General features: G+C 33.5%; 1 protein-coding gene across 3 annotated transcripts in view; it reads right to left on the bottom strand.

Moving 5' to 3' along the window:
* Positions 1–1,718: 1,718 nt before the first annotated feature.
* slco1c1 (solute carrier organic anion transporter family, member 1C1) overlaps positions 1,719–13,384 on the bottom strand; it is a 40,134-nt gene continuing 28,468 nt past the window's right edge. For all 3 annotated transcript variants that reach the window (XM_051107707.1, XM_051107706.1, XM_051107708.1), the window contains 8 exons: positions 12,106–12,351; positions 11,233–11,397; positions 10,625–10,820; positions 9,318–9,483; positions 7,419–7,588; positions 5,192–5,256; positions 4,953–5,070; positions 1,719–3,006 (listed from right to left, as the gene is read on the bottom strand). In XM_051107707.1, coding sequence (XP_050963664.1) covers positions 2,766–3,006; positions 4,953–5,070; positions 5,192–5,256; positions 7,419–7,588; positions 9,318–9,483; positions 10,625–10,820; positions 11,233–11,397; positions 12,106–12,351 — 1,367 coding nt within the window. In that variant the 3' untranslated portion in view covers positions 1,719–2,765. The remainder of the gene's footprint in view (positions 3,007–4,952; positions 5,071–5,191; positions 5,257–7,418; positions 7,589–9,317; positions 9,484–10,624; positions 10,821–11,232; positions 11,398–12,105; positions 12,352–13,384) is intronic.

Raw genomic sequence — 13,384 nt, 5'->3', positions numbered from 1 at the left:
CTCACAATTCTAAATTAATATCTTACAATTCAAGCTTTTTTTTTCCTTACATTTGCAAGGGACTAAAATAATTACAATTTAAACTTAATAAAAACTATATAGACACTTACAAGCAAAATTACTGAAAAATATAACTTTCCTTTAAAAAAAAAGTTTTCTTTAAAGTATAAGTACTAAAATAACTTAAAAAAACTATATAGACATTTATTAAATAAACAAATAAATAAATGATAAAAACAATACTAAAACTTTTACATTTTCTGTAACAAAAACCAAACCTGCCTTTACATTTGAAATACTAAAATAAAAAAGAACTATATACATATTTACAAAATAAATATAAAAAAAATTACTAACTTTAAAATTAAAATGAAAACAGAAAATGTAAGTTCCTATAAAAAAACCAAACTTTCCTCTTAAATAAAATAATTAAAACTTAAAAACGGTATAGACATATTTACAAGCAAAATTACTAAAACTTCAAAATTAAAATGAAAACGAAAAAATATAACTTTCCTATAAAAAATAGTTTTCTTTAAAGTTGAAGTACTAAAATAACTAAAACTTATTAAAAACGATAAAGACGTTTACAAAAAAAAAAGAAGAAAGTTCCTAAAAGTTTAAAATTGTAATGAAAACAGAAAATATAACTTTGCTATAATAATTTTGCGAGAATTGCAAGATATCAAAATCTGAATTGTGAGCTAAAAAGTCAAAATTAGTTTAAAAAAAAAATAGTGAGGGGAAAAAATGATTGAAATTATATAAACTATATTATATTATATTATATTTTGCAGTTCTAACTATTTATAGCTCTTCTAACTTGCTAACTTTTTCTAACAAGTTATTCTTACAATTCAAACTTTTTTTTTCCTCAGAATTGCAAGGTAAAAGTATGAATTGTGAGATATAAATGGCAGAAATCAGTTCTTAAGACTGCAAGGGAAAACATTGTTACTGCAATGCAATGCACAAAAAAGTAATGCATTTATTTTAGTGTAATACAGTAATCTAACACAACAAATGTCCAGATGCATTACACTGAGAATTATTATTTGATTATAAAACTTGCATTTTTTTCCTTTTGATTGTAGGGTTAAATCGGACCTGGACATGTATTTGTTGAGATTTACTCTGTTATTGGACGAGGGCTAGATATTCGATGTCAATGTTCGCCTATTCTAGTCACAAAGTTGTACAATTAAAACTATTTAGACTTGTGTGACGATTATAAGACTGTGAAAATGATCCTGCACTGTAAGAGGAAAAAAACACAGCTTAATCAGATTTTTGTAATAAATTATCACTTTTTTTTTTCATTTACTAAGAATGAGCCGTCACCCACCATGTGGGTGTTGAAAAGCATGCTGTCAGTACATGTGTCTGATGCATGAGGCTTCCACGCTCACTTCCTCTCCCTCAGACGCAGAAAAGTTAGGAGAAAAATGAACATGTTCTTTCTTATGCAAGATTATATGGTTGGCTGCTTCTCTAAGGATGGAAAATGGTCTTATAAGGAGGATGGTTTATGCTGTTGTTGTATCGGTTGTATTTTCCTGTCAGATGTGGTCGGATATAGCTATTTTATAAATCTTATGTTTATCTAATGGGTGCAGAAATCACCTGCCTAAGTGCCTCGTTTACATTTTGCTGTGATTGTATATGCCATTTTCACAATTAAAGCGAAAAACGGTACTGATTGTGGATCTTCCTCGAAATGTAGTAAATCATTCAGTTTATTTTTAAAAGAATGTATCTAATCTTTCACATAAATGCATTTTTTTACACATCAGGATATTCACTTTAAAGTATACAAAAAACATATCAGCAAATAAAATTATGTACTGCCTAACGTAAAAGCAAGTAATAAATGCCACTCGTTTTATTTGCTTTACAAGTCACAAATAAAAATCCTTTGCTTGGTCGTTACAAAGGAACATTTCCGCCAGCTGAAACCAGACAACGATTTATACAAGTATATAAAAGAATAATTATTTGCAAATTTGAGGAACAATTGATTGAACGACCTGAGAATAGACCATGTTGACTTTGCCTTCTCGCACTTTTCATGTTTTTTTTTTTTGTTTGTTTTGTTTTTTTTGGCACAGGAATGCACCCGTTCACACGTAACGACACACACGCACAGTGACATTGCACAACATCGATCATGAAGATGATTACTTACATACCCACGGCGTCACGCACCTGTTCGCACAGTTCTGGCCCGTTCCTCGCGCCTTTCTTAAATGGAAGGAACTGCTGTCAGGTGACACTGAAAAGCACAATGGTGAGCATTTCCTTCCTTCATGACAATACAAATGGGACGCAATTCGAGATCTCCGACGAGATAGAGATCGAGGCCTACCTATATTAAGCACACAGTGTCGTGGTCAACTGTTTCAGGCATCTATCAGTGTGTATGGCAGGAGAGAGAGATACGACGGACGTGATCATGTACCCAACAAGGTGTTATCCTTATAGGGCCTGTGCACGACAATGGCTTAAATGAGAGGAAATCCAATGCTTAATTGCCTCTAGTTGGGCTTCTAAAAGCATCCAAACAGGTAGATTGTAAGACATTCTTCTTCTTCTTCTTCCTCTTCTTTTTTTTTTTAACCCAAAACATCATGTACATTCAAGAAATAAATCTACTATATCAAAAACAACTTATTTCACATCATTTACACAAGTCCGATAGAAAGTGTCAAACAGACGGCGCTGTTGCTCCCTGCGCAGGTGTGCGTGTACATGTGCGTGTACGCGAGTCACAGACGCGTCTCCCGTTCCGGGTCGTAATCCGCCGTCCGTGGGCACTGGTCCGAGTTACAGCTGTTGTTTTCTTCTTTCCTGAGGGCTTGCAGTTCGCCGGCCGCGGCCCCCGTGCCTCCGTTCGCGAGCGTGTTGCGCTCTTGTCGCCGAACGTGCCGTCGTAGCACCACCAGCCCGAGAATGCACAGGAAGAAGGAAGCGGTCCGTAAGCCCAGCGTCAGGCCCAGATATGCTATCCTGAGCGACGGAGAGGAAAAACACAGGATAGTAATAAACCGAACACAATTACAAGCCTAGACATACCAGGGCTTCTGTGGGTCCAAAGTAGTTTTAAATTCAAAAACTCGTGGCATGAAATGTTGCATGCACTGCATAAAACAAATGATCTTTTCAGTATTTTTGCTTTCCACAACTTGCTAAAGATATGTTTGCTTGAGATGCAAATGTCTTAAAACAAAACAAAACAAAGTGCTTAAAACAAGAACAATCTGTCAGTAGGATGTGAAAACTCCTTTGAATTAGGCATTTTTGTCCTTGTTTTAATGATAAACCTACTTCATCTCATCTTGTGTCACTTTGCTTCTCAAGTAATGCTGATTTAATAATCATTAGACATTAGACACAACACTGAGGAAAAGCATCACTTTTTTTTGCAATGTGATCACAAATGCATTTGTTTTTATTTTTGATATGGAGCACAGCTATTCAAGCTTCAAGCTATTTTTTTTTCTTGAAATTAATTAAAAAGTACTGGAGATCTGTTGGAAGCTGTATTTTGTGCTCCCTAGATGTTTACATTTAAAGAATACTTTGACATTTTGCGTATTCATCAATTTATTCTTTAAATTTTCTTTACGTTGTCTGAAAAAAAGTCTTAATTGACCTTCATCAAACCTGCAGAAACCCCGATAAACACGAACTCATGTACACAGGAATTTCAGTTTGTTGTATTCTCCTTGTCATGCAGTAACCCTAAACTAAACCCTAATGCTAAGCCTATATGCTGTTAATTAATATTACTCTGTACTTAAATGTGACCCTGGACCACAAAACCAGTCATAAAGGTCAATTTTTTGAAATGTAGATTTATACATCTTATGAAAGTTGAATAAATAAGCTTTGTTAGGATAGGACGATATTTGGTCGAGATACAACTATTTGAAAATCTGGAATATGAGGGTGCAAAAAAAATCAAAATATGGAGAAAATCACCTCAAGTCCAAATGGAGTTCTTAGCAATGCATATTACTAATCAAAAATTAAATTTCGATATATTTACAGTAGGAAATTTACAAAACACCTTCATGGAACATGATCTTTACTTAATATCCTAATGTTTTTTGGCATAAAAGAAAAATCGCTAATTTTGACCCATACAATGTATTGTTAGCTATTGCTACAAATATACCCGTGCTATTTAAGACTGGTTTTGTGGTCCAGGGTCACAAATGCACAATTACACTTAAAAAAGGACAAAGTAAAATAGTGTATCTGAATTTTATGCTACAGCATCAAACTACACTTTTCTAAATGAATTCAATTCGATTTCAGATTCTGAAAGTTCTGTTTATATGAACTCTAAATGTTGCAATCAATTTGCATATTCATTTACATGTGTATTACATGCATACATGCATGCGCTTTAATGTCATGTTTGCCTAAAAAGAAAGCTGACATTTGTCAAAACAGTGTTTTTAGCAAATATTTAGTAAAAATTAAGTACAATATTTACTGGCCAGTTTAATAAAATGTGAGGCAGAAATAAACACACATTTGTAAGACATAAAATGCATGCAAACGTATGCATTGCTGCATTTTTGAGAAAATAGATTCATGCATTATTTTTTTTTCCTCAGGTCTACATCTGAAACTAAGCTCAATCTAATCGATTAAGGTGTTTATTTGAAGGCCTTTCGATCTGATTGAGCCATTAATCTGAATCCTGAATAATAACAGCTGTAGATGCAGCTACTATTGTTTTACAATATTACAGTTTTTTTCTGTATTTTTGATCAAGTAAATGCAGCCTTGATGAGCATAAGAGAATTCTTAAAAAAACATAAAAAAAATCTTACTGATCCCAAACTTCTGAATGGCAGTGTAAGCAGTGTTACTTTTGCTGATTCCAGCCCTAAACTGCACTGTAAGTCTGTAAATGGAATGTGGTGAGATGAGCCGAATACCTGTAGGCAGTGGTGTTGTAGATTCGACAGGCTCCTCTCCCACCGCATTTCTTCTGACCCCATTTCAGACAGGTGGTGTCTATGATGGCTCCGAAGTATATAGGAGCTGGAATTCCAGCTGTGGAAGACAAAAAACAGCATAGCATCTACTACTGCTTCAAAACAAATCATCATTACCAGTGTGACTGCAAAATGATTCAGCAGACGTCAACAGCACCAAACACCACAGCGTCTCTCACCTAGAGTACGTGTCGTCAATGTGTGAAAACCCAAAGCTAAAGACTTCAGCTGAGGTTTGATGCATCTGTTGATGAAACCAGAGAACGAAAGGATAGATTATCTCCTCCTAAAATCATATGAAAACATGTCTGACAGATGCACTGCGTACAAGAAATATGACATACCAGTAGTTTAAGATTTCACATAGCAAAAATAATGCAAAATAATAAAATAGAAAAAAGATACTGTAAAATAAATGAATAAATAAATACAACTAAATGTACTGCTACACTGCTACTTCTAATGGATTAAAAATAACTGAATAGGTTGCATATTAAATAATTGCACAAAGTGATGTATTGTGATATTTTATTTATATTATATATTAATACATGTATTATTTTACATGTAAAAATCAACCCTATTTTTGTGTTTACTTCCATAATAAATTGAATAATCATTGTATGTTATTGAATATACATATACATATACATATATTTATATATATATATATATATATCATGCGTAAATAATGCAGAAAAAATAATTGCATAGGTTGCATTAATATATTTATATATTAATTGGAATATGGAATAATTGCATAAAGTGATGTATTGTGATATTATTTTATTTATATTATATATTAATAAATGTATTAATTTTTGTATTACTACAAACATTTCAGTAACCATAATAATGATAATATATATGGAAAATCAACCCTATTTTTTAATTTATTTTTATAATAAATATATATATATATATATATAGCAAGTTATTTTTACTTTTATATGCCAGCAAAAAAAACTTTTTTTAATTTTTAAAATAACATGCATTGATGAATTGTACATAAGACCAGAAACAATTATTATGAAAATGAATAGGTTGATTTTTTTTCTCACATCAACTATCTTTTAAGACTATCTAGACAACCTAACACCAGCGTTTTTAAATTAAGAAATGTAAAAATAACATAATTCATCATTCATAAAACAATGCAAAATTTAGACTGCTACTATTGGTTATTTGTATTTTTAAACAAGAAAAAAAGTAGCAGAAATCATTATAGTTTGTTAAAATAAAATCTTTAACATGCATTTATTAGAAGAAACATTTATTATCAAATTAAATTTTATAATTTTATATTTTAGTTTTATATTGCTAACATGATGAACAAAAGTGAATAGATCGATTTCTATCAAATCCGGGCCACTAGACGACTTCAGAACAGCAATATGCAGATGACTTCATCCAAACGAATCACGTCTTCTCTCAAAAGCTACAGACACACAGGAATTTTTATTTCACCAAACAAAGCCGGGCCAGCGCTGCTACTGCTGCTGCCGCCGCTAACCTAATTTAGCCCGAGGGAGGCTGAGCATTCCAGCAGCGTCAGCTGACTGAGCTTTGGGAGAAAGCTGACAGTCCCTGGTGCTAAAGCTTTTCCTTTCAAGACACAAGTCTGATTACTGAACCTCACAACTGACCATAAACTTGTCTCCACTGATTTCGCATTCAATCGAGCGACAGTTTTGACTGGCCTACAGTCCTCGACTAAGACACGGAATAATGAGGGGAAAATCACATTAGCGCCGCCGACACATGCAGTCAGTTTTCATCTGTAATCTGCTTGAACTGAGAGAAAAAAAACAAACACATGACTGGACGACCTTTCTGTGCTTGCTTTCTGTTTTCTATGAAACGATAATTCAGGATGTAAACAAAGCACTCACTTTCACAAGACTTCTCAAAACTGGAGAAATGTAGCAACACAGTCATGTCGTTTGAAGAGAAATATGCATAAAAGGGTCATCTCAGAAGAGGAATATGCACAGGGGATGGACTTTTTCACTGGAGGAAATGTCATTATGGATTACAGAGTCGTATTTGGTAAGAATCAATGGTTTGAAGATAAAAAAGATAGATTTGTTTCTTATAAACATGCAGCTTTTGGCTTCACAAGATGTTAACTGATGGACTTGAGTGGTGTGGATTATTGTGATGTTTTTTTCAGTTGTCTGGACTCTCATTCTGACGGCACCCGTTCACAGCCGTTGGTGAGCAAGTGATGTAATGTTCCATTTCTCCAAATCTGATGAAGAAATAAACTTATCTATATCTTGGATGGCCTGAGGGTGAGTACATTTTCAGCAAATGTTCATTTCTGGGTGAAAATGAGTTCAAGTAAGCTGTAACTCTCTAGACTACCAGCAGTTCCTGATCAATAAATCACGGTGAGATATTCACCTGATGAGCAGCATGTATCCCGGCGTTCCACCCAGCGAGATGATAAAGGAAGTGATGACAGACAGAGCTAGGAAGTAGGGGAAGACTCGATGGCAGCTGTCTCTGTTGTTGCATTGGCCCGCACTGGCCGTATGATTCCCGACTGCTATACAACTGCACTGCTCAAACACCTGAAACACACAAACACACCACATCAGACGCTACCTCATGCAGAAAAAAACCCCACCACATTTTAACAAGGACTTTTCTAGACCTACCATCGCATTTATGGTCTGAAAAAGTATGGGCCTTTAATCAAAAAGTGTAATTAAAAATTTTATTTATGCAGTTTATGAGCTCATATTAAACGGCAGTCACCCATTTTAAAGCAGCACTGGTTCTATTACTCCTTGCAATCTTTGATTTGAAACAAAAAATGTATGAAAAGCAGACAAAAGATAATAAGACAAGGTAAAAGATAAGGTAATTATTTTCAATTATTTAATTTGATTATTTTTATAATTTTATTTAATTTTATTTTCTCCTTTTTCTATTGTGGCGTGCAGAGCATTGATTTTTAATGTGGTAAACAAATAATAATGCATTATTTTATCCAGTCCTAATAAATTTTCCTATGAACTTCACAGGCAAATGTAAAATGCAAAGTTGTTATTAATGTAAAATGCAATGAAAAAAGTTATTATAAAAGTTAAAAAAAAAAAAAAAAGATCAACAAATACATTTCTATGAAGTGTATTATTCAATTCGCACATTTGTACAATACAAAATGTATTGTTTATTTACCAATTATCCTTTTTTCCTCCTTTTTGTATTATGGAGTGCATTGCATTTTATTATTTTTAATTGTTATTTTTATTTTTATTTTATTTTTGTAAAAAGCTGAAATGAAAAAGTTATTTTTACTAGTTATTATAGTCGTTTATAAACAAAACAAACTAACAAATAAATAAATAATTCTATTTAGTGTATTGCTTAAATTATTTATTTACCAATTATATATATTTTTAAATCTTTTTTATATTTTTATTTTCTACTAAGTGCACTGCATTGACTATTTTTAATGTGGTAAATGAATAATAATGCACTATTTTTCAATGTACATCACAGGCCAATACGACATGTAAAGATGTAAAATTATTGTAAATGTAAAATGCAAAAAAAAAAATATATATATATTTTAAAAGATATTGTAGTTGTTTATAAAAGAACAAACAAATTTGAAATCAGACTGACTCTGGTCTGTTTTGAAATATGTATATCTTACCATTTAAAATCTCTCTCCGTCTCTTTTATATATATATATATGTATATGGAGAAAATAAATGAGATGTTTAATTATAGATGTTCTATTTATGCTTTTCTACTTGAATTTAATGAAAGAATATTTGTCGTCAAAAAAAGTTGATGAAAAATCTTAACTGCATCTAAAAATCTTTCCACATGCTGATCAAATGCTCAATCACAATGTTCTGTTTAGTTGACCTCACTCATCAAAAGTCTTAAATTACACCAGTTCTTTGTCTGAAAGGGACAAAAGACAGTACGTATAACAGATGCTTGAGATATGAAATGGACACACAGGAAGGGAGGGAGGAAGCACAGTCTGCAGATTGAAGTCCCAGACTGTCCCAGCCGTTCAGATGCAACCAAACTCCACAATGTTTAGACAGAACCGACCAGGAACCGTCTCAGGAAGTTTCAGAGAAGGTTCGAAAATTCAAAATAGCCTTTGAGCTGAATACAAACAGGTTGTGCACACCCTTCGGAGAGTGCTGGGAAAACCCAAGTTCAAGGCATACGAAACACAACACAATGTCGCCCGCATTCTTTGAAGGGACAGGACAACAAACACACTCCATTGTTCCAGAATCATGCTCTCGGTTCAGAGGCCGTGCTTACCGTGTCCATTCCAGAGCCGTGGGACGTCCGGCATCCAGCCAGGCAGGGGGAGACGTAGGTGAGGCCGTTCTCACCGCACACGGGGTCCCAGCTCGTTTCGGGACACTTACAGTTTGCATTGCAGGACGCCCAGAGAGAACTGTCCGCTTTGTAAAGACTTTCCGTCCTGTTTGTTAGACATAACAAGGAGATTTTTACCGGATCATCAAGCTTTTGTCTTTTTGCAAAAGAAGCACATCATAGAATTCATACGTTTGTGTCATACAGGTCAATTAAAACGTCAATGCTGATCTGTACTTCAATAAAAAAAAAAAAAAAAAAAAATCTGGAGAGGAAACTTCACTTTCATCAGGAGTAAAAACTGTTTTGATAAAGAACTGAAATCAGATATTAAAAAAAAAAATGGTAACATTTATGCATTAATAATGCATTAACTGACATGAACTAACAATGAACAATACATTTTTACAGCATTTATTAACCTTTGTTAATATTAGTTAATAAAAAAAGTATATGCAATTCACAGTACATTAACTACATTTGATAAAAACAATGTTTGATCTTAAAATATACTGATAAATGCTGATATTAACATTAGTTTTATTCAATGTTAGTTCATGTTGACAAACTTAGTGTCACCAAAAAAATTATCATTTTCATTTTGACATACTAAAACAAACTAAAACTGAAATGAAATAAAAAAACTAGACCTATTAAATAATGACAAAACACAATAAAATGACAAAAACTTGGATAAAAATGGAAAAACTAAAACCAATTTAAACTATTAATAAAAAACTATGTGCATTAATTGTGCTAATTATTTGTAATGTGGTAAATATGCTATTTTTTCAACCTTAATTTTTCTACAAACTTCACAGGCAAATGTAAAATTGTGGTAAATGTAAAATGCAATGCAAAATTATTCATATATATATATATATATATATATATATATATATATATATGTATATGTATATATATATATATATATATATATTTTATTCATCAACAACAAAAGATATGCAAAGCATTGTCCTCTCAATGATTCTGCTATTCAAACGATGCATGATCATATAGTTTCATTTTATTATTAGCATTTAGTATTGTTTGCTTGACCCAATTAGGTCACTTAGTCATTTAGATCAAGATTTTTTTTTTTTTTTACATAATTTTCATAAAAATGTAGCTCCTGTGTCAGACTAGTTAAGACACAGTCTTAACATAATGGCTGTTTTTATGCAACCTGCCCCAGATTTGATCGGAAGCACTGCTGACCGAAGTATAAACTGAAAGTCTCGTCCTACCCATTGTATGACCTGGTGATGCCGGCCACGCTGGCATTCTCACATCCCATGGTGAAGAAGAAAAGCGACAGGAAATAGCCCAGAAGAGATGTCCCCAGCGCAAACTTGGCTGCTCCCATGATGCTCAGCTTGAACTTCTTCATGATCACACCCCCCGAGAACATTCCCAAGGCTACGGCTGGGATGTTGATCACTCCTGAAAAAACAGACGGCATCAGGAAAACCCGGATCAAAGCGTCAGCGTCACAGATTGAAACAAAGGCACAGGCTCTTCTTGTGCTCGAAAGGTTAAGGGATACAGAACAGGCCTATTTGTTTTCCCACCGTCTGATTTTCAAACGCTAATGCCGTTTCCCAAAATGTACAACAGTCTCCGGTGTCTGCGTATTATTTTTGGATTGCGTTCTCTTTCATAGGCAGTATTGGGCCATATCATACTGTGATTTAACCGAGCTATAAAAGCTTTTAGATTTGATATCAGAGCCACAGATTAATATTTAGCATGCATTAATAAAATCCCCCAACATACAATCAAAACATTAAGCTCTGAGGTCACAGCTGCACCGTGAACTGTAATATATATGTGTGTTTAGACTAAGACGACGTACCCATTAAGAAGTTGGCTTTGGACGCTGACTGTCCGTAATGTTGCTCGATGTATTTTGGCTTGTACGTCACCATACCGATCAAAGAGTTGAACTGGATGATGGTGACGCAGAGATACAAAAAGTAGACTGGGTTCCCCAAAAGGGATCTCAGCGTTGGCAAAAAGTCTGAAAAACATGAACACAGAATGCAAATAGTTGAAGTTTGTTTGTCAATCTACAGCATACATGCACTAACTGAAATGAATCAATATCACTGCATTAAATACAAGAGAGCAAACAAATAATTCTTCTTGTTAATTTGTGACAACCAGAAGAGGTCCAAATACATGTTAGCTGGGTTTGGAACAGCATAATGCCATATTTCCTGTTTTACTTATTTATTTATAAAAGTAAATATATTGTTTTGACACTATAAATCATTTAAAATCTTTTTGCATTAAAAAATGAAAAGTTTGGATTAAAAACTTTGCTAATGTTATTTTTTTTTACCCTGTAATGCCCAATATGTGGAACAATAGTAAAAACAAACAAAACAAACAACAATAAACAATTGTTTGATCATGCTCAAAAAGCAATGCAATCCAAGGACGATTGTGAGATGAACAAATAAACATTCCTCAACTGAGGAATAGTGAAAGTAAAGCTTCTGATGGAAATTTGTCTTAGAAATTTGCTTATCAAATCTGATATAGTAGGTTTCATAGGATTAAAATAAATGCCAACTGGTTTGATATTTTGCTAATTAATGCAATGAAATTCCAGCACTTTATATGGGTCATCAACGTTCAAATACGCTTTTTAAGCAGCCTAGACCAGCGCAGACGTCAAGTATTTCAGAGCGTGATTTATTTCTGTGAATTCTAGGTGGTTTACCTTTGGCCATTTCTAGGAAGTTAGCTGGCTCGTCCGCCTGGTACTTGTGCTCCAGCAGGGGCGAGTCTTTGATGAAGCTGGTCCGCTCTGGAGAATACTTGGCAAGCCGTCTCTCTGGCAGGGGCAAAGACTTGGGCAAGAACCAAAACGGCACCGCCGAGAGCAGGGTGATGAGTCCTGCAATAAGGTATCCCAGCCACCAGGCGCCTACCCAGCGTGCATCTCCTGGGGTGATGCTAATGCTCTCTGTGAGAAGACAGTCACACACACACACACACACACACACACACACATATGTCAACAGTGAGAATACAGACGCTACGAGGCTCGCTGCAGCTTGTCACATGTTCAGAATATTTGGGCCAGGAAGACAGCCGAGGCAGACGCAGACTGTGATCCACAGACAGTCTTAGATGTCTCGCGCTCTCTCTCGACGCTCGCAGCTCATCATGTACGCTCAAGACAGCCTCCATGTTGTGCCAGTAGATTGAAATGTTTGTAGCATTTCACATACACAAGGAATGGATCAATCAAATGCATTTTTGACACGTTTAATCCTGAAACACGAAACCAGATGTTGAGCAGAATGTACAAACTGCTCTTTTTCATACAAAACCATGGTGATATGTACTGTCAAGATAAAAAAAAAAACACTACAAAAAAATTCTTTGCACAATATATTTCAAGACTTTTGAAGTCATATGTGGTTTATGATTTACGTGGAAAATACTAAAATTTAGGTTCTTAAATAATCTAATCATGATCAGGTAGCAGAATGACGTTTGGCAACTACAGCATCAAACCTTTTTTTTTTTTAATTCAACCAAAGTGTGATTTTTTTTCAGATTTTTTTTTAAATTTAAATTAAATTAAATTATTACATTTTAAACTCTTTAAACTACATTTTTATTTACAAAAATTACAATTTACAAAAATTTTAATTTACAAAATTACAAAATTTGCAAAGATTTTTCGGCAAAAGCCATATGGATAAGAAAACATTTTTATTTAGCACAAAAAATTGGAAACATTATTTTTTTTAATGTTTTTGAAAGTATCTTATACTCACCATTTGTTGCTAAATTATTATTATGAGTTCTAAATTATTACAAATGGATATTTTTATAAATGTTAATAATGTTAATAATTTTTGCATACTTATTGTAAACAGTAAAAAAAAAATTATCTGTGATTAATTTATGAGTAGAAATCAAAATTATTATTGAATTATTTGAAATAGAAATGTATTTTAAATGGAAATCTTTTGTAAGATTATAAA

Source organism: Labeo rohita, chromosome 4 (genome assembly GCF_022985175.1).
Source record: "Labeo rohita strain BAU-BD-2019 chromosome 4, IGBB_LRoh.1.0, whole genome shotgun sequence".
NCBI lineage: Eukaryota > Metazoa > Chordata > Actinopteri > Cypriniformes > Cyprinidae > Labeo > Labeo rohita.
Note: the sequence above shows the minus strand (reverse complement) of the source record. Positions and strands in the feature narration are given on the sequence as shown.